Here is a 20,751-nt window from a genome sequence, read left to right on the forward strand (position 1 = left end):
CCTCCCTGGGATTGTCTCTTCCATTGAAAAAAATGAGAGGGTGGAGTTAGTAATCTTCCTTATAGTTATGATAGCTGAAAATAGAAAAGGAAACACTGAAGGGGTCAACAAGATGGGCTTGATGCCTTTAAGAGAACTGAGTTTCCATTCAATAATTCCTACCTTCCTTCTTTCTGAGGATTTGCTGATCTTTATTCTATGCCAGGCTGTGCTGGGGGCCCCTTTGGCATCCAAAGACTAATAGGATATAGTCCCTGCCATTAAGGTGCTCGGCCTGATGGGTCTAAAGCAGACTGATTAATAGCTGCTTGAAGTGCAGTACAGGTCTTTGCCATAATAGTAATATGTACATGGACTTGGTAATGCAGAAGAGGAAGGGATTAGCTTTCTCTCGTGTGTGTGTCTGGTGGTGGGGATGGTGGTACACACATAGCCAGGGAGGGATGAGGCATACTGCTGAGCTGGGCCTTAGAGCTAGAATAGTTTTCCAGGTGGACAAGGCAGAGCTGTGACTTTTTGGATACAAGAGACATCATGTCCAGAAGCACACCCAGAACCAGCACAATGTGCTGAGGATTGCTAGAGCAGAGGCTTGGCTCCCAGAGGACTGAGCTGACTATGTAGAAGGAACCCATGAAGAGCCATGCTGGAGAGTTTGGACTTTAATCCTGAGGGCAGTGGCATGGCCAAATCATATTTATATTTTATTTTTAGAAGATCACTCTGGCAGTGGTAGGACTGGAGGAGGGTGATGAGGTGAAAGGTGTGGAAACCAGTTAGAAGGCTTTGCGGTGGTCAGGGAAGAGATGAGGAACACCTGCACCTCAGGTATTCACACAGAGTTGCAAAGGAACTAGATATACTGGGGATTTTTTAAAAGGTGGGGGCTTTTAAAAAGGTAGGGATTTTTTAAAAAGGTAGAGGCGAAGGACTTGAAGGTTGGTTGGATAAGGAATAATAAAATGAGACTGAGGGTCTTATTGGGCCGGGTTGGCTGGCCAAGTATAAAATGGCTCCCTTAATAATTACATGGAATTTGCAGTTGAGTGGGAGAAATAATGATGTTGGCTTTGAGTATGTTAAGTTTGGGATGTCTCTTAGCCAGGAGGGAAAGCTCTAGCTCCCTCCTCCCTTTCCAGAATAGCATTCCCAGCTCAAGTCAGACGTCCTCCGGCTGGTTTCCTGCAGTCCTCAGTCGAGGATAAGATTCTCTAAGACCTTACTGGAATTCCTGAGCTCCGTATCCTTCAAGGACATAAGCTGGGCATTAAAAACTCTCTGGATCCTTAGTGATAGAGTGAGAAAGTGATCCTTAACTTGCTTTTAAAAATCAGATGCTGGCTTCAGGGAAGCAAACTCTCCTGCTTCTTGCAAGCATCGATATTTGAGAAAGAAACCATTTCCTGTGGGGTAGCTCTGGCCCTGACCGTCTCTGGCTCTCAGGTTGGCTCCCAAGAACCCCCCACCTCCTTAGGGAGCGGCTTTAAGGGGGAAAAAAAGAAGAAGGTGATGGGGTTGTGTAGCATGCAGCCTGGTTCTGCCTGGCTGCTGGAAAAAGCCCAGAGACTTAGAGGCTGGACCCTCTCTTAACCACCACCCCTGGTTGGGTGGCCCCAACGCCTAGCCAAGACTCCATGTAGCCTCAACTCTTCCCCCAAATGACGGGGCTGGGATCCTCCCCAGCTGACTCGAATCTCCAGCCACTCACCAGGCGGTGGAGGGCCAAGCCCGTGGGCTCAATTAGGGACTGGCCCGTAGGGTCCTGCCGGGGAAGGGAATGTACAACCCAGGAGGCAGGTCAGTCACCCTGGCCGTGGCATCTCCCTGGCTCCCACAGCCGATGTCCAAAGGCAGGGCACACCCTGGGTCCCACTCCCACCTTCATAGGACGGTACCAGAATCTGCTACCTCTACCCCGCCCTCTGCTCACGCACTACCCCCACTATCGTGCCCATAAATCCCCAAAGCACAGGGTAGCACGATTCCTCTCGCTTCCCTGCGGGGCCTGAAGCTAAGCACTAAAGCAGTGCAGTCCCAAGCTTCCCCTGCAGAAGCCGCGCTCCCCACTCGTTTCGGGGGTAGAGAGGGCGCGAGAGAGCAAGTGGGAGGACGTCCCATCCTCCGCATCCTCCTCCCGGTCCCGGCGCGCAGGGTGGGAGCGCTGCGCCGCTCCGCGCTGCGCATCTCGGCCCGCTCGCCGCCTGCCCCCCTGCCCTAGCTGGGCCACCTCCCCGGGCCGCCGGTGGAGGGTTACTGGGCGCTAACGTTACGCTGTTTCCGGTTTTCCAGCGGGCTCTGGTTTCCCCTCCCAAGGCGGCGGCGGCGGCGGCGGCGGAGCGGCGGAGCCCCCCAAATGGCCTGGCCAGATGCGGCAGGTTTGCTGCTTAGCGCTGCCGCCGCCGCCGCCAGTGGAGAAGGCTCGGTGCAGCAGCTACAGCGACAGCAGCAGCAGCGAGAGGAGCAGCAGCAGCAGCGGCAGCGGCAGCAGCGGCGAGAGCGGCAGGAGCAGCAGCAGCCACATCAACAGCAGCAGCATCTCTCGTCCCGCTGCGCCCCCAAAGCCGCGGCCGCCGCAACAGCCGCAGCCCCGCAGCCCCGCAGCCCGGAGAGCCGCCGCCCGCTCGCGAGCCGCAGCCGCCGGAGGCATGAGGCGCGACCCGGCCCCCGGCTTCTCTATGCTGCTCTTCGGTGTGTCGCTCGCCTGCTACTCGCCTAGCCTCAAGTCGGTGCAGGACCAGGCGTACAAGGCGCCCGTGGTGGTGGAGGGCAAGGTACAGGGGCTGGCCCCGGCCGGCGGCGGCTCCAGCTCCAATAGCACCCGCGAGCCGCCCGCCTCGGGTCGGGTGGCGCTGGTGAAGGTGCTGGACAAGTGGCCGCTCCGGAGCGGGGGACTGCAGCGCGAGCAGGTGATCAGCGTGGGCTCCTGTGCGCCGCTCGAAAGGAACCAGCGCTACATCTTTTTCCTGGAGCCCACGGAGCAGCCCTTGGTCTTTAAGACAGCTTTTGCCCCTCTCAACACCAACGGCAAAAACCTCAAGAAAGAGGTGGGCAAGATCCTGTGCACTGACTGCGGTGAGTTGCCCCCTCTCTCTGCTGGAGAAAGGGGGGAGGGGCGAGGTGGTGGAAGATGGGGGTGGGGCGGGAGGTATCTGCAGGTGCCCGGGCCTGGCAGAGCCCGGGGCCGCTGGTGAGGGGTGGGGGTGGGGGGTGGCGGGAGAACGGGTGGTGGGGCTGCCCCTGGGCAGGGCGCTTGGCATGGTGGGTGAGGGGGTTGGTGTTGGGGAGAAAGATTAGGCTCGAAGTGTGCCAGGGCTGGGGGGCGGGGGGACGCGCTGGCCTGTGCCAGCAGGGATCTGCGGCTGATGTATGGCATGTGGGGCTGGAAAGCTGCCATCATAGCCCAGTAGCGGCAGGAGAAACGGAGAGGTTCGCGTGTTGCTGGCCCGAAGCTCAGTGAGTCAGGAGTGACCCTCGGAGGCCTTGCCCGCTCTGCTCCCAAGGGCCTGCCTTGCCCAGGCTGGCAGGGTCTGCAGGAGCAGCTGGGCAGACTCCCAGGCTGTGAAGGCCTCCGCTTACAAGTTCTCCTAGGGAATGATGGCCCCCGCCCCCTCCTTCCTGTCCTGGGCTTCGGGCTCAGCTCATCCACACCGCTGGCGCAGGCAGAGTTGGACTTTTTCTGCTACTGTTTTCTGTCCCCCATGTGGTTCAGGGTTTTGTTTTGTTTTGTTTTCCTCCATCGTGATTGCTTGTCTTTGCTGAGCTGGTTGCACAGCCGTCTCTTAACCTCCAGTACTAGTGAGCAGACAGCTCTTTGGCTGTTTCTGGGAGATCTTCCTAGGTCTGTTGCTTGTGATGACGGGTGAAATAGAGTAACTTCTCCTGAATGCTGTGAAGTTCAGCTCTGACATCTTAACGGCGCAGGATGTGTTGACTGCATATCTCATCTTCATGATGTTGGGTGCTGCACAGGAATGCAGGTGATGAGAAACACAACACTGAAGTCTGTCGATCTGTGCAGCTGGGAATGGAGTCTCCCATGTCAAAAGTCAAAGAAATGTCAGTTTAAGATCTTTTCCTCCTTGTCCCTGAATCCAGTAATTACTTCTCAGGAAGCTATTTCAAACCAAATCATGGCTGGACTGGAGTGTTTGGTGTTAGCCTGTCTTGTGCTTATTCATATTGGGTTTTCATTTCGTCCCAACTAAGGCTGAATTTGATGTTTGCAGTGTGCGTCTGAGCTGTGCAGTCACTGAACTGTGATAGATACCCTGGTCTGTCATAGAAGTTGGTATATTTACTAGTCTGCCAACTGCTTCTGAGTAGTGTAAATAAGACTCTGAGTAGCAAAGAATGTGTAACAGCTCGGAGGAAGTTTTGCTGCCCTCATCTTTCTAGATCAATGCCTTTGACTTTTGGAAGCTTCCTTTCTACCGCATGTCCCCCGCCCCCTCCCTGCCCCTGTCCTTCAGAAGACAAATTTTAGTTTGTGGTGGGAATATATCTAGGTATTATGTTAAACTGTGATCACTTTAATCAGAAGAATCTTGCACTGTCTTAATAAGGAAGAAAGAAACTTTTGGTGATAACAGCAGTTTCTCTCTCTGACATTGTTCTGAGGAATATTGTTGACTACTCTTTAATGTTGGTTTTATGCTCTGAAACATTTTATGATAAGTTGAGACCAGTTAAGAATTTCTAATTTTTTATTCTGCTAAGTGATTTTTTTCCCCTGAGATTCCTTGGGGGAGCTGTGGAACTGTATTATGCAGCGAGAAATAGATAGTAAAAACATTTATTGAACCTTGTCCAAGGACAGCTTCTGTCTTGGTTTTCAGTGAGTTGCTCCTGAGTGGGCATTGTGTACATCCCCACCTAATCCCCAGTCTGGTGCACCCAGCCCCAGTGGTCATCATCCCTGGTCTTGCTCCTCTGTTCCCCCTTCTTCCTTCAGTTATACCTTGTTTATTTTAGTGAGTGTTTAATAGCTTAATAGTTGAATGTGGAGATCATGAAAGACCTAGGGGTCAGAAATATAGTCCACTTTTAAGTTGTGATCATCTCGTAAACATAGCATGTGTAACGTAGTTCTCAGAAAGATAAATTTAGGGCTGCAAGCACTGCTGATGAGAAGGCCCTCACATTACAGATTATCAAGGGGCAGGAACATGTATGGGAGTAAACATTTTAGAATACAAAAATTTTTGCTTTGAATTGATGGTAAATAGATACACATCAGGTTGGGAGGAGCTTTATCTAAGGAGATTAGAAATTAAAGGACATTTTCTCAAGAAAACGTGTGGAACTGGTGATAATATGTCAGAAGAGCATAAACTGCATTTTCTTATTTTCTACAATGTTTTTAAAGAAAACATGCACTAGTAATGGTATATTAAATAAGGAAGCAAATCTTTTTAACTAACCACAACACCTTCCTTGTGTTCAGCAGGAAATAACCAACAAATTCATTTTCTGTTTTCTATGTCTAAAGAAAGCCCTCTGGGCCAAAGGGTCATTGGGAACATTTTCTCCTTGGAGCAGATCTGCCCATTGCAAAATAGGGAAACTGGCACCTGGAAACTGTCATCATGGCCGTTATATTGAGCAACTGTGGTTGAATTGTTACTTTGTTTAGCCAGTTTCAGCTCTGAACTGTCTGGGTTCTGGGAGGTACGGTTCCTAGGGAGATCTTTCAGAAAGCTGTATTTTGGTGGGCCAGGATTTGGGGACAAGGTGCCCTATGGAGAGATGAAGGTCTTCATAAGTGAGTAATTTTACCACAAGTATGAAATGTTGACCTGAAGCCTGTGAAGTCCTCCTGGAATAGCAGTATTTGCCAGAGGCCTTTTTTATAGATCTAATGTGTATCATTCATCCCAAATTACTACCTCTGGTGGTAAAGAGTGGAGTAAAATCTTTGCATTTCTCAGAAGACTACATACATGGGTGTGCTTTCTGTGCCTTATGAGGGAAGAACAGGAAAAAGATTCGAAAAGGACTCTCAGAGGTTAGAAATTCTGTACAATGCTATGAAAGCATCCTGTTCTGCAAATAGTCCTGCATTTTTAATGATGGTTGCATATATTTTGGCTTAATCACACCCTTTCTTGTTGCTCTCCTATATGTATATGGCTTTTAAATTGTTTCATTATTGAATAGATGCAATAAATATATATATATATTTTAAAGAAAAATCATTCTTCCTTTGGGACTTTCTGATTTGGCTTTTTATTCCAATGTATAGTGTACTTTATTGTTAAAGATAGAATAGCTGTATTCCTGGGGATCTTTATGTTCTTTAGAATAGTTTAAATTAATGTGACACTCAGATTCACATATTAGAGCAAGGTGGTCCACAAAATTCAGAATAGCAAAAGCAACTGCATATTTTTAAAATGCTGTTTATTTAAAGAATCTTTTCTTCCCCAGCCAGCTGGAAACCCAGCTGTGCTGCAGCTAGAAGACGGGAAAGTGAAAGTAGATTAGAAACTGACCAGTCCTAGTAGTGAGGACAGGCTTGGTTATAGATTTAAGGGTAGAATTATCATTATAATGTCATTATTTCTTTCAGTGGCTGTGTTTCTCAGCCAATAGGAATTCTTGGGGCAGGAACCATATCTTATCTTTGAGGTCTTTCTCCTTTCCTGCCCTTCAGTGTTTGGTACTGCCCCTGGTTTACAGAGGGATTCTCATAAGTGTCTTTTGAATGGGTGAAGTCAAGTGAAGTTCAAAAAGCAGACCTCCAGATTAATACTAAACCAGTCTTATTTCTCCTATCTGTGACACTAAGTCTGGTGCTGAAAAGCTGAGTTTGATGATAAGCCCTTACCTGTCGCTATGGGAACCTTTTTTTCTGAAGGAGTTGTTATCAACTAGAGTACTTAACCACAATGTGCTTAATCATTATGCTGATTAGAGTTAATGGGATTTATGGAGAATCTACATCTTGCTGGAGAAGACCCCCCCCTTTTTTTAGAGGGCAGTTTATCACCTCCCCCAACTCCCATGTCTGAACAGAAATAACTATCAGCTTGAGTTAACAAAAGATCTGGGAGCTAGAGGGGGTGGTATATTAACTAAGTAGGTGACTAACTTCTTCTTGGTCCCAGTGCTCTTAACTATCTTTCATTATCTGGGATATTTTAATTTCATTTTCTAATAGCAAACATGTCATTAACTTTTCCCTTATAAGATTGTATATATATTTTGAATATGTAAAACCTTCATATGGCTCAAAATTTAGAAAGCACACAAGAATATACAGTGAAAAGTTTCCTTCTTACCCCTGTCCTTAGCTACCCAGATCTTAGGCAATTATTACATATCTTGAAATGTGTATTTCCCTAAAAGCAAAATTTTTTTCAAAGTAATCTTGTATTTTTTCTTAACAGATGGAGAATGTTAATTTTTCCATTAAGTCAATGTTATGGTAAATTCTTCCCCAGTTGTATATATATAACTTTTTTTTAAACCTAATCCAAGATCTCAACCAGTATCCTTCTTTACAAATATAACCCTAGGGTAAGGAATAAAAATACCAACTTAATTTTTCAGATACTTTGACATTAAGAAGTTTTCCATGACAGTGCATTTTGCGAGCGAGTCCTAATTGAGATGCTCAAAGGAAGATGCAAAGGTTTGTCACTAAGCTTCAGGGCAGCAGCTCTACTCACACAGCAGTTGCTGCTGTTTACACTCTTGGTAGGTCATCTCACAATAGCGTCCACGTGGGAAATCACATGATCCCATATATGAGAAGAGAAAACGCCACAGTGCCTGATTGCTTTAATTCTCATTTAGAAGCCAAAGACCCCAGTTGCTGACAAAGAATTTGATTTTGACCATATTCGTATACAGCTGGTAGGAATCCACAGTGAATGGGTCACTCAAATACAGTTCTGAAGTACGTTTAAGGTAACTGACTTGAATGTAGTGTTAAATTTTCAGAGGATCAAAGAATTGCCATTTGGATAAGTAGGGTTAAAGCAAATGTGCAAACCTAAACATTGGGCATTCTTAACCCTCTAAAGCCTATTGGCTTAGTGGCATATGGCAGTTTTGAACACTGACTTAGGAAAGGAATGATGATCTCAGTGAATTTTCCCCTGTGTAGTCTTTGACACCTGTTCTTGGGACTTTCTTTTCAGGATCTGAGGTGTTGTTAGTATAATTTACACCAAAAGTAAAAGGAATTTCCCTCCAAATTTTGAGTTTGGATGGATGTGTGTGAAATAGGGATTTTTGTCTTACTTGTTTCCTGTGAATTAACCCTTCCCACTTACTTATTGGAATATGTACATTCAATTTCAAGAGATGATATAGGGAACTCTTTAGAAAATTGGGACAGTAAATGAATTGAACATTGGGTATTATGACAAGTTTGAAAAAAATGACTGTCATGTGAAATTCAAGTAGACTCCTTTAAAAACAACAGTACACACGGATGATCTTGGTGAGCAGCGTTTCAAGCAAGCCTGTAGGAACTGAAGCAAACCTGGAGGATGATTAAAAGGCTTTAGTATGACATGAAAGAGGATGTGCTGTACCCAGATCAAGAGCTGGGAAGCTTTTGCCAGCCTGGGGTCAAAAGACAGAGAGTCACACTGACTGAGAGCTTTTGGTGCTAATCACCTGTGATGTTTTTGGTAATTATAAAATGAGGTTGAGTTAAGGAGCCTTCTTGCTCTGGCTAGTTGCTGCTGGCAGAATGTGGCATGCAAGCTCCATTCTACAGTAACATTCCCTTCCTGCTCTGTACATGCAGTGAGATCCAAACAGCCTCTCCAGGGACCTTCTCTGGGACAGAGCCTGTAGCTCTTGTCTGTGCCTCAGCTCAGAACCTGATTGTGCTACTTGCCTCCTGGGGTGGAGCTGGAGGCGGTTAACATTCCATTTGCCCTTGCAGATGTTTCCAGAGTAGCAGAGACACAGGTATCCTAGAGAGTTTCCTTATTCCACTAGCAACACAGACCCCCAAGATGTGATGTTCAGGTTTCTTTTTATTCTCTCTTCTGAAACAGAATCTTTAGTGGTTCTCTTTTTTCTTTGTTTCCTGCCTTGTACTTAGGACTTTGGCTTCCCTACCTCCTTCCCTCATTCGTCTGTTTGTACAGATTGAGGATCTGTATTTGTCCTTTAGGCTAGGATGTTTTACTTGGTCTTGATCTTGATGTTGGTCCAAACAGAAGCCAAGCTGAACTAACATTACTTAGGATTGAATGAGAGTAAGGTTACCACATGGCTAAATACCTGGTCCAGCCCATGGGAAAGTCAGGACATCATTAATTTGTGTGATGCAATTTGGTATCCTAGAGGTTGTATTATTACTAAAAGAACTTCCTTTCATTTCCATCTTTCAAGGGTTTGCTTCAACAAGTATTGGAATGTGTACTCTGTGTAAAGAACTACGTACTTTAGGGGAGCTGCATCAGACACAGTCCCTGTCACCAAGGAGCTTATAATCTAAAAGTACAAAGATGTAATAGCAATTCAATCTAGCATATGATAAATGCCATAAGATATACCAATGTAGTGCTTTTGGAAGGAGGGCAAGAGTCATAAAAGAAAGATCTGGTTAGAGGATTAAAGTTTCTTTGATAAGTAGTTTGAAATGGGATTTTAAGAGTCAGATAGATGAGGTGGAGGTGGTTTATGGATAGAAATGAACTAATTGATTAAATCAATTCCTATAAACAGAATAGCATTCTCAGTAGCAGAGGGGCATGTTTGTAGTATACAAAATAACCAGGAAGAAAGGGACAAATGAGCAAAGGATCTAGAGAGGTAAATTAGGATGATATTTTCACCCACCTTGAGTGCTAGACTGATGAGTTTATTTGTAATTATGGAAGTAGTACTTGAAGGCTTAGGTTAAAAGCAGCTCAGTAATGTGTTGCAGTAAAACTGAAAACTTTTACATATTTTTCCTTAGTACTTCATGTTTTCTGGATGCTTTTGTAAATGGCATTTTTGTTTAATTTTGTTTTCCACTTATTCATTGCTAGCATATAGAAAAACAATTTTTAAAATATTGACTTTGTATCCTGTGACCTTAATAAATTCACTTATTCACTTGAATAGCCCTTTTTTGGGGGGGTAGATTTACTAAGGATTTTTTTCTGTGTACATGACTATATTGTCAGTGAATAAAAGAGACAGCTTTGCCTTTTCCTTTCTAATTTGTTTGTCTTTATTTCTTTTTCTTGCCTTATTCCACTGGCTGGAACTGCCAAGTATAATGTTGAATAAGTGTAATAAAAATGGACATCCTTATCCTATTCTTTGGGGAAAAACATTTATAGACTTTCACTATTAAATATGATGTTAGCTGAAGGTTTTTCATAGATGCCCTTCTTTTAAAAAGAAAAAGTCTTCTAACTATAGTGTAATGAATGAGAATTCGTGCTCTACAGCCAAGTGAACCTGAGTTCAGAAACCATCTTCTACATTTTGTGACTAGGTGATGCTGGGCATATTACATTCTGTATCTTAGTTTTCTATCAATGGTGATAGTGATTGCTTGTAATAGGATTGCTATGAGTATTAAATGAGATAATGTATGTAAAATAATTAATACAGCACTTGCTCAGCAAGTGTTATTAACAAAATCTTCTTAACTTAGACCAACATGAGCAACTAGTAAGTGAAAATACTAAGTTCTGGAGGACTGGAGGCAGACAAGGGGAGAAATTTTTATCATATCTGTGGTCTCATTGTAGGGAAGCCCATGAGACTCCAGGATATGAATGCTGGTCCTATGGATGTCCCAAGTAGACTACAAATTTTAATGGGTCCATGGGTCTATGTAGTCAATTTTTTGAGAAGCCCATGGATAGAAACTGCTTTTCTCTGTTTCACCAATGGGAGGACTAAGACTCAGACTCCAAATGACCCTTTCAAAATTTCATCATGCTTGTGGGGTCAACCAAGGGTTCACATTCAGGAGTCCTGCCAGGCTGCTCTTTTACTTCAACAGGTCTTATCTTACATTGTATTGTTGTTAGGAGGAGTTGCTGAAAGTCCCTGGAAAATGGCTGAAAGCGTCCTTTTTTCTTTCAAAGAAAGCAGGTCCCTGATTCATCCTGCTTTGATTTGGGGGTTTCCAGAGTTGGGGATGGGTTCACACTGAATCATTCATACTCTTTCTTTCCTTGTTTCTACACTGGGCTGGGCTGGGCTGGGTCTGGTGGCTCTCTTGGGTCAGAGAGGGTACAGGTGGTGGCATGTAACAGGTGGCATTTGGGGAGCTTGTGGGGTTTAATTTTAATTAATTAATTGATGTGTGGCACCCATTGGAACCCATTGGAAGTATGAAGCTTTGCTCCTTAAATGTTTTAGAACAAAGACTCTGCTTTGGGTTCTTCATCTAAATATCTGCTGGGTATTATTACCCCTCAGATCCTAGACTGGCCACATATTCTTGACCTCAATAAGTATTGTTTTTTCTTATTCTTAGACTTTTAGTGTTTATGGCCTATATCACTTGTATGACACATCATTTAATGCCATGGACTGCTAATTATCTTGCTAGGGTCAGTATCTTAGCTCCTTCTGATTATAAGATCTTTGGGGCCTGAAACTTAAGATATGGTTTTGTAAATGTTTGATTACTGGCTATTGCTAAGTAAGGGAGCAGTTAGACCTTTGCTTTAGATCACAAAGTAAATCACTTTGTCCTAGATAGATTTTGAGATTCCTCAAATGTCAGCTCAGGCTAAGGGACTAGACTAACTATGGAAAATGTCTTCAGACATTTGGATAAAAGGCAGAATTTTGCTGCTCTGTTAAATGTTTCAGGATTTTCTTTTGTTTTTTCCCTTAATAGTCCATAGTTTCTTCTTTTTCTTGTGAGTAATTCTCTGTTCTTGAGTTTTAGAATTATCTCTAGATGGTTTTCCTCATACATGTCAATATTTTTGCTTGTGTTTCATTCCTGTCTTTTAGTTAGTTTCATTCTACAAAATTCTTCGGTTTTACTTGCCATGTGAGCTTTTTGGTTATTCCCTCTCCTGGTTTCTCACTGGAATGGCCAGTTGGATTCTGTTACTCTGGCCGGTTCATGCTTCAGGCTGAATACCTTAAATAAGTAAGAGGCATCTTACTGTAGTAAACTGAGATCACAAGTTGGGAGTGGTTGTACCTCTTTGCCTTTAGGCAGCTTGGGGGCTTCCGGAGGCCAGGACAGGTTCTTGGATCATTCTTTTTTTCTGAAAGTGTATGGAGTAGAAGCCCAGTGTTTCTTCACATCTCTCTTTTAGCATGTTCATTCTTTCGCCGTTTCCTTAAAACAAGGCATTTTCTGCCACATCTGCTTGGCTAAATTACTAGGTGGGGGTGGGAGGGTCCTCTCTAGAGTAACTTCTTCTCCAGCTCAGGGCTCCTAAGGGCTCTCAGTCATCACTTTGTCACAGGCTGTGGCCCTCAGCTTCCTCAAGTCAGAGTCCTTTTCACTAGTGCCTGTGGCCGTACACATAATCTCAGTATAGCTCCTCACCATATTGCTTAAGCCACTAATGAATTTCACAAGCACTACCCAGTTGATGGCTCTTCTCTGGAGTAATTTTATATGGCTTTAGGGGAGAGAGTTTATTTAGCAGTCAGGACAGAACAGGTGGATTAAGTAGATGATCTGCTGTGTCTGAATTCCTATTTCTGAGTGAGAAATAAAGTAACAGCAGGGCCACGTCCAGTGTGGCTTTACCAACAATGTCATTGGTTGATTGTATTTCAGAGAAAAATAATAATAATTTGAAAGAGAATAATGTTTTTAAAAGGAAGAATGGAGTCTCACACCATGACGTGACTCATTTATTACAGAGTGAAACCAAGGATCACAAATGAAGAGTTTCTTTCAAAGGACACTGGGGCTTCCAAAGGCAGTCTGACTGCTCATTCATAAAGGGTTTCCTTTTCAGTCTGTTAGATGGGTTTCACTTCTGAGACCCTCTTACCTGGCGGTCTATCCCCTGACCATATCTCATCTTGCTCCAGCCTTTCTACTTAGGCCTGTTGTCATACTTGCTATGTCATAAATGTAACAGCCATCCCTCAGCCAAGAAGCAGAGAAGTTTCCAGAAATTTCTAGTACAACGTTCCCGGTCTTTCCTTGGACTTTATGTCTGATGGACTTAGTAGGAAAATAGGAACAAGACAAGAGATAGGTACCTATGCAGGTGGAACTATACCTAACAACTTGGGCTAAATTTCTCTTAGGTCCAGTTCTTTTAGACAAAATATGAGGCTTTTCCAAGAAAAACTTTTCCAATATTTTTAGGTCTAATTTTCAAAAGAAAATGCTCTCTCCAAAAAGGCTAGTAGTGTTCACTGGCCTCTTAGTAACATTTAGATTAAATTGTCTTGGCCAAGTACTGACAATAAACCCTTTCAGATGGCACCTCTGGGTCTCGGCCCAAGTGATTCTGGTCAATACTGGGAAAATCCTAGGATATGGAGCCTCGTAAAATACTTTGGACAGAGCAAGATTTAACCACCTCTGAGAGACACTCCTTGCTGCTGGGAAAGAATGTAATTTGTAGGATGAAGAGAGGCACATGGGTGGCCCTAGATTGGGAGTTTGCTGTCTTTGTTCCTTAGTAGGTTTCCACTGTTGGTGGTTTGCACTCAGCCAACTGAGAGGGCGTATGGTAGCTGGAGCTGAGTCTGTTTCCCTTGGGAATATTGTTTTCACCTTGGCCAGTTTTACCCCAGCTTCTACCTTTGCCCACACAGAAGATGGACTTTGTGCTTCTTTTGTGTGGTGTCACAGCCTTAGGGCCTCTGGTGAAGGGTCTGCACCAGGCCCAGAACTTGTTGTGCAGAAATAAGAATTAATGCATTTGGTTTTACATTACTTCTGTGAAGGGATCACTTGAAACTTTGTGCTGTATTGGAAGAAAACATCAAGCTGATAAAGGTTCCCAGTGGGTTTGGACTTCCCTGTTGATGCATCCACCTGCCAGTGTAGGAGCTGGGGTAAAATACCTGGTCGGGAAGATCCCCTGGAGTAGGAAATGGCAGCCCACTCTAGTTTCTTCCCTGGAAAATTCCATGGATAGAGGAGCCTGGCAGGGTACAGTCCATGGGGTCGCAAAGAGTCAGACACAACTTTGACTTAGCATACATGCACACGTGTCCAGTGGGTTTGATGGTCTTCACTAGGCCAAGGTCATGAACCATGTTTTTCAAAGAAAGTGTAAGAGTTTACTTTTCCCATCTCTTAAGTTAAATACCAGCCTCATAATTCCAGAGTGGGGGTAAGCATTGCCACTGAAAGAGAAGAGAGGAAAGGGCTAGTAGTGCGGCTCTGTCTACATGCGTGCGTGCCCATTTGTGTCTGACTGTTCAACCATAAAGACTGAAGCTGGTTTGTGGATCCTGCTGTGGTTCCTCCAGTATTTTGGAGATATAATGTTTGCTTCTTTCCTCTCCCGCTTCCTTCTCAGATCCTTCCATCACTGACTCTTTTTCTTTTCAGCACTTTGTAAAGGTTATGTTTCCTAACAGATCGTCCTTGGTTCTCTTCTCAATTTATATAATCCATTTTGAAGTTTCAGCTCCGTGTAGTATAGTAGTTAGGGCCAAATGTTCTGGAGCCAACTGTGAAGAGTGAATCTTGTCTCTATGACTTATTAGCTATATATATGTGTGTGCTTAGTCACTCAATCGTGTCCGAGTCTTTGTGACCCCATGCATTATTGCCTATGGAGCCCCGCCAGGCTCCTCTGTCCATGAGGATTCTCCAGGCAAGAATACTGCAGTGGGTTGCCATGCCCTCCGCCAGGGGATCTTCCTAACCTAGGGATTGAACCCAGGTCTCCTGCATTGGATTCTTTACCATCCGACCTGCAAGGGAAGCACTATATAACCTTAGGCCAAGTTGACTGACCATTTTGTGTCTCAGGTTCCTCAACTGTAAAGTGGGGCTAATTTTAATACCTATCTCATAGTATTGTGATAAGGATTCAGTGAGTTGCTTTTACTTTAAAGTTTACTTTATATAAAGTGCTTAGATTGGTGGCTGCTTAGGTTGAAAACATTTAATGCAGACAAGCTACAATTACTATTACTGTCATGTTTATTGTTAGTTGAGAGAGAATGGCTTCGGATTCAGACTGATATTTCCTTAAAATCCTGACTCTTCCTTCCCAGCAATGTGAACTTGGAAAAAGTCTCTTAATTTTGCTGAGTTCCAGTTTCCAACTGCCTATGGCATGTTGTTTCAGTTATCCATTGCAGCATAACAAAACAACCTCAAATATAGTGGCTTCAAATAGCAATCTTTATTCGTTATTGTTATTCATAGTTCTGGGAATTGACTGGGCTCAGCTAGGAGGTTTAGTGTCTTTCCTGTATTTTTTGGTCAGATGGTAGCTGAGCAGTCAAACAGTAGGTGAGACTGGGTCATTTCCCATTTTCCTCTCTGACATGTCTAGCAACTGATGCTGGCTGGTTTTCATCTGGGAGCTTAGCTGGGGATGAAGGCTAGGGACCAACCTTGCCTGGGTTTCCTCACAACAAAGTGGCAAGGTCCATAAGTGAGCATCCCACGAGATTGCCAGGCAAAAGTTCTATTGTCTTTTATGATCTAGCCTCAGAGGTGACTGGTATCACTTCTACCACATTCTATTTCTTGGAAGAGACTTTAACAAGGCTTGACCAGATACAAAGGGAGGAGAATTAGACTTTGGAAGGATTGTCAAAGAATTTGTGGACATGTTTTGAAACCATTACAGTCTGCCCTCTGGTCACAAATTATTTATATTCCTTGCACATGAAAAATATGCTCATCCTGGCCATTGCATTCACAGTCCATTGTAGTAGTATACTTATTAAAACAAAACAAAACTCATCCTCACCAAGACCCTCCTCCCTCAAAAAGTCTCATCTATATGACATTAAGTTCAGGCTCAAGAGCCAGGGTCTCATCATCCAAATTAGATCTGGGTACAGATGAGACTCCTCTTATGAGGTTCTTTGGGGACAGCAATTCAAATGCTGTTCCTCTTGACCTGCAGAATGTCAACTAAAGAGATAAATCATCTGCCCTCCAATACAATGCTGATATAGACACAGGATAACTGCTACAGATGCCTCCTTTTAAAAACTAGTAATACTTGAATATTTTTAAATGATTTTATTTTTTACTTAAAATTTTGAAATTTAAAGTAAATTAATCTATAAGAAAGTTACAAAAATATAAAGAATCCTCTTCAGCTTCCTCAAATTAGGCAGCTATAAAGTGATCAAAACCAGGAAATTAATACTATTGATGTAAAGTTATTAACTCATTTCTAGATCTTGTTGAAAATTTGCCAGTTGTCTCATCAATGGCCTTTACCTGATGCAGGATCCAGTCTAGGATTCCATATCACATTTAGTTGTTATATCTCCTTAGTCTTCTATCTGGGTAGATGTTCTCGTTTAGAAAGAGAAGAACCAGCAGTCGTGGTCCATAGCAGTTCTGAAATCCAGCCTGGCACACAAGTAGGGCTCAGTCCTATTGCCTGGGGATGAGGGTCTACCGCTCTTGGATTTACCCAATGGGCTCATGGTGTTGCCCTCTAATTATCCTTCCTTCTCCATAAAATGTAGTCTGTGTTTGCAGCTAAGCAGTTTTCTCAGTTCTGCATTCTTTTCGGTGGTATCTAGTCAAATGTGTCCACAAGAGGAGGAGACTTAGGAGAGGCACACAAAAGAACAAGTCTACTGTACTCATTGCTCCTAGAGATGGGGGTCACGGCATGACACACAGGGTCACAGGGGGAGTACCAAGTTCTGGTCAGGTGGCAGTAGACTGGAAAGAGAGCAAAACATTAGGTTGAAATTTATTGGAGTTTCCTTGGAGAGTGGAAGTCAGGGCAGGGTGAACAGATTAGCATTGGCTAGTTTGAATGATTTTGGTGGGCTCTAAGTTATAAGGGTGGTCCCTGGTTTCCTGGTACCTGGCCCTGGGATGATTAAAGGGCAAATGGAGGAGGCAGGGCTCTGGACTGGTTAGTTTACATATCAAAGGCATGCTCCTGGCTGAGTCCTTTGCTGTTTCTAAGAATTGAGTAGCCCTAGAAGGGACAATCCCTCTCCAGCTGGAAATGGTTTTTTAAGATGTCAAAACATCATAATACATAGAAAATAAAAATTTGAACAGTACACTCAGCTTGATTCTTACTTGTAGTTATTTTGGGGCCCAAAAGCTTTTCGTTTTGCTCTGTTTGGTCCCTTTTAGTCTAAGTTGTTACTGTTCCTATAGTATACTTATTTTTAAAAATCTGTGGTTTGTTTATGAATCTTATCAAGGTTCCTTACATCAGACAAAAGCCATACCTACAAACCTTATCAAGAGAAGCCTTTCTCTACTGTGAGCTTCTTGTAGGCTGCTGCAGGACACTCTTTTTCAGGCTAAAGGAGTCACTGTTCTTTAATGGAAAGGGACTGGTCTCAGAAACAAGTCCCAGAGATTATTTGAGGCATTGCCTTTGACCTTTCTGAGGTCATAACAAAGGATACAATTCACATCTCAAATTAAGCTCTTTATAGACTCCTTACTATATCCTGTTCTGTCTAGGACACTCCTGTCTTAGATAACAACAATCTGTCTACTCTTCCAAGTCATTAGAAACTGCAAACTTGGGACTTCCCTGGCGGTCCAGTGGTTAATACTTCACCTTTCAATGCAGAGGGTGTGGGTTTGGTCCCTGGTCAGGAAGCTGACATCCTATATGCCTCCATGGCCCAAAAACCAAAATATAAAACAGAAGCAATATTATAACAAATTCAATAAGGACTTTAAAAATTGTCCTCATAAAAAAAGTCTTAAAAAGAAATGAATCCGCAAAATCATCTTTGGTTCCTTTCCATCGTCTGTATATAATACACTGTCGAGTGGTGACAATTTTTACTATTGCAGGTATCTTCAATCTCATTCTTTTCATTCAGGAGGCTCTAGTTAGGTACTTAAATCTCACTTAGGCTGCCACAGTGGCTGTTAAATGGAATTTCCAATTTTCAGAATCTCTGCTTTCTTCCATCTATTGATGGAATTTGCTTTCTAAAACAAGTTATTTCTCACTGTCCAACCCAGAAATCTTCAATAACTTTTTATTATCTATAGAATAAAGAGAAAATTCCTTCCACAATTAACCTCTACCTGCCATTCAGCCTTTAGCCCACTTTTCCATGCTTACTCTTTGCTATAGCCAAAATGTACTATTTTGGAAATTTTGAACACCTCTTACATTTTTCTTCCTTGGTGCTTTTGCACATTATGTTTTCATTATGTTATCCTACTGCTTAGTGTAATTGGTTGGGGAAAGGCTATGTGTGAGTAGGGCAAGGGTATGTGTGTAAGGTCCTCTAGACGGTGAGCTTCTTGAGTACAATATGGAACGTAGCAAAGGTTTTATCTCACTTATTTTTTGGTGACTTATATAAGTTACTGACTAATAACTGTTTGGTGACTTAAGAGAATGGATCTTACCTTGGGATTAGAACTGGCAATTGGGAATAAACATCTGGTGCATGGAAGGAGATTGGTCTAGTTATGTAATATGGTGGTAGAGGTATGAACGTGGTAAACTGAGGCAGCCACTTCAGATGATAATGGGAGGGCTGGTTTAGTTACAAAGTGCTTCACTGGATTCTTACACCATCATCGTTGCTGCTGTTTATAACAAAAAATACCAAATTTCTGATGTGTGGCTTGTAGTCTGGGTTTTATTAACCTCTATGGGAAGTATCTTAGGAAGATTATCCAGGGATAGAAGAATTTGACTGTTTTGTGTATCTCTGTATCCTAATCGCCTTCATGGTTCTTGGCATGCTATAGGAGCTCAATAAATATTAATTGAGGGGGAAATGAGTGAAGAAATGATTTCTACTCCTATGTGATTTTAGGTACCTACATGTGCTATACCCAAGGAGCATGGTCAGGAGAGCTGGTTCAAAATTAGCTCAAGTTAAAAGAAGGCAAGTCATTTATCCAGGGTCCTCTTTGTACCCAGAGATTTCTGCTTTGCCACAGAAGAGTAGGAGCTATTAGGACTTTAGGATGTAGACAGGCTGACTAGGGACAAGTGGGGGGCAGAATTGCAATCTGAATCAAGCAGTCAAAAGACAGGAGCTTCTTTTAGGTGGCCAGGAGGAGAATCTGGGCGGTGTCCCTAGTTAAGGAAGAGGAGACTATTCAGGCTTTGTCAGGTGTTTTTTTTGTTTTGTTTTCAAATGATGAGCGTCCTGCCTTGAAATCAGCCTCCCGATTCAGTCTCAGCCCACAGCTTTCTGTATGACCTTGTGCAGGCTGTTCTTATACCCTGGGCTTTGTTTTGAGCTGACAAATGAGGCTTTCTTCTTCAGCTGTGAGAAGTGGGGTGGAGAGAGTGTTGTTTCAAGCCAACTGGGTAAGTCATGCCCTCAAAATAAAGCCTGTCTGGGTTTATAGTTTTACTTTGAAAATTCTAGCAAATCCTGGGCTGAGGGACCATATGGATGCCTGGAGTGCGATATTGCTCTCTTAAAGCTGGACTTGCCCTATATTCCATTCTGAGTATCCAATGCAAACAGCCTCCCCAAGTCTATGATTGTGATAATTAGATGGGAGGGGTTAGGGAAATTTAGGAAGATGATGGGGCTTGACCTCTTCTTGCCTTTGAAATCCACAAAGGAGGGAGAATGGGGAAAATGATGAATAGTTGATCAAAAAATGGGGAGTGTCCCTCCTAGATTAAGACAGCTGGCTCAGGGAGGAAATTGTCTTACTGTTAATGGCCCTCAGGACCAGATGCTAGGAAAACAGAAATGAAGCTACAACTTTGGGCCACTCTCTTTAGACAGTGGGAGCAGGGCCACATCTTCTGTCTGCCCTTGCCCACCTGTGGATTTCTCTTGGGGAGTCTCAAGAGTCTTGAGAGAGGGGGGTTGTTGGGCTCAGATTGCAGGATTCCAGGCCAGGGGTCTCAGGAACGCGAGTTTTGCATCTTCTTGAGCTTTGACTGCCTGGACACTCTGTGCTTTCCCGTTTGTGGAGGGGCTGGCTCAAGGCAACCTCCCTCCATGCCATAGATCAGAGAGCTAGCCTCTTTGGTCTCTTCATATCCCCGAGAAACCGATTTTGCTACAGGGCTGAGTGAACCATATGGCAACCTAGATTACAGTGATTGTTGGCGTTTGTCAACAGAGAGAGCAGGCTTTTTGGCTATAGCAAATTCCCCAGGTAGGGTTGCCCACACCATCTGTGAACACAGCATATAGGATCAGCTGGATGGGTAAGCAGTCCCATTCTTTCCCTCTCCCTGCCTCCCAAAGAAAGGGAGAGGCAAGTTCATCGTCAAATATTGGCTAATAGATCTGTATTTTTAGCTCCTCCATTGTTCTTTTCTTTGAAGGATGCTGGGGACATCTAGTAGTCATGTATCTTGTTCTGGAGAGGTTTACAGTCTAGTTGAGGATATCAGATTTACATGAATCGATAACAAGTGATGTAAATCAAAAGGTATATAATATTTGCAAAAGGGAAAATAGATTGTAGAATTCAAAGATGATTCAATCATATCGATGAGGGCTGAAATTTTCTAGAAGAGTGTTGGATCTAAAGGTTAATTTTTTTTAAATCAGCATTTTATTTTATTTATTTTTTTAATTTTTCATTTTTATTTATTTATTTATTTTTCCTTGCTTTGTGCAGACTTTCTTTGGTTGTAGTGAGTCGGGGGCTACTCTTTGTGGTGGTACCCAGGCTTCTCACTGTGGTGACTTCTCTTGTTG

The 20,751-nt window shown here is 43.4% G+C and overlaps 1 protein-coding gene across 5 annotated transcripts in view; it reads left to right on the top strand.

Moving 5' to 3' along the window:
- Positions 1 to 2,366: 2,366 nt before the first annotated feature.
- NRG2 (neuregulin 2) overlaps positions 2,367 to 20,751 on the top strand; it is a 199,125-nt gene continuing 180,740 nt past the window's right edge. For all 5 annotated transcript variants that reach the window (XM_040239948.1, XM_040239949.1, XM_040239947.1 and 2 more), the window contains exon 1: positions 2,367 to 3,072. In XM_040239948.1, coding sequence (XP_040095882.1) covers positions 2,367 to 3,072 — 706 coding nt within the window. The remainder of the gene's footprint in view (positions 3,073 to 20,751) is intronic.

The sequence above is a fragment of the Oryx dammah genome, unplaced genomic scaffold (genome assembly GCF_014754425.2).
Source record: "Oryx dammah isolate SB20612 unplaced genomic scaffold, SCBI_Odam_1.1 HiC_scaffold_5, whole genome shotgun sequence".
Lineage (NCBI taxonomy): Eukaryota > Metazoa > Chordata > Mammalia > Artiodactyla > Bovidae > Oryx > Oryx dammah.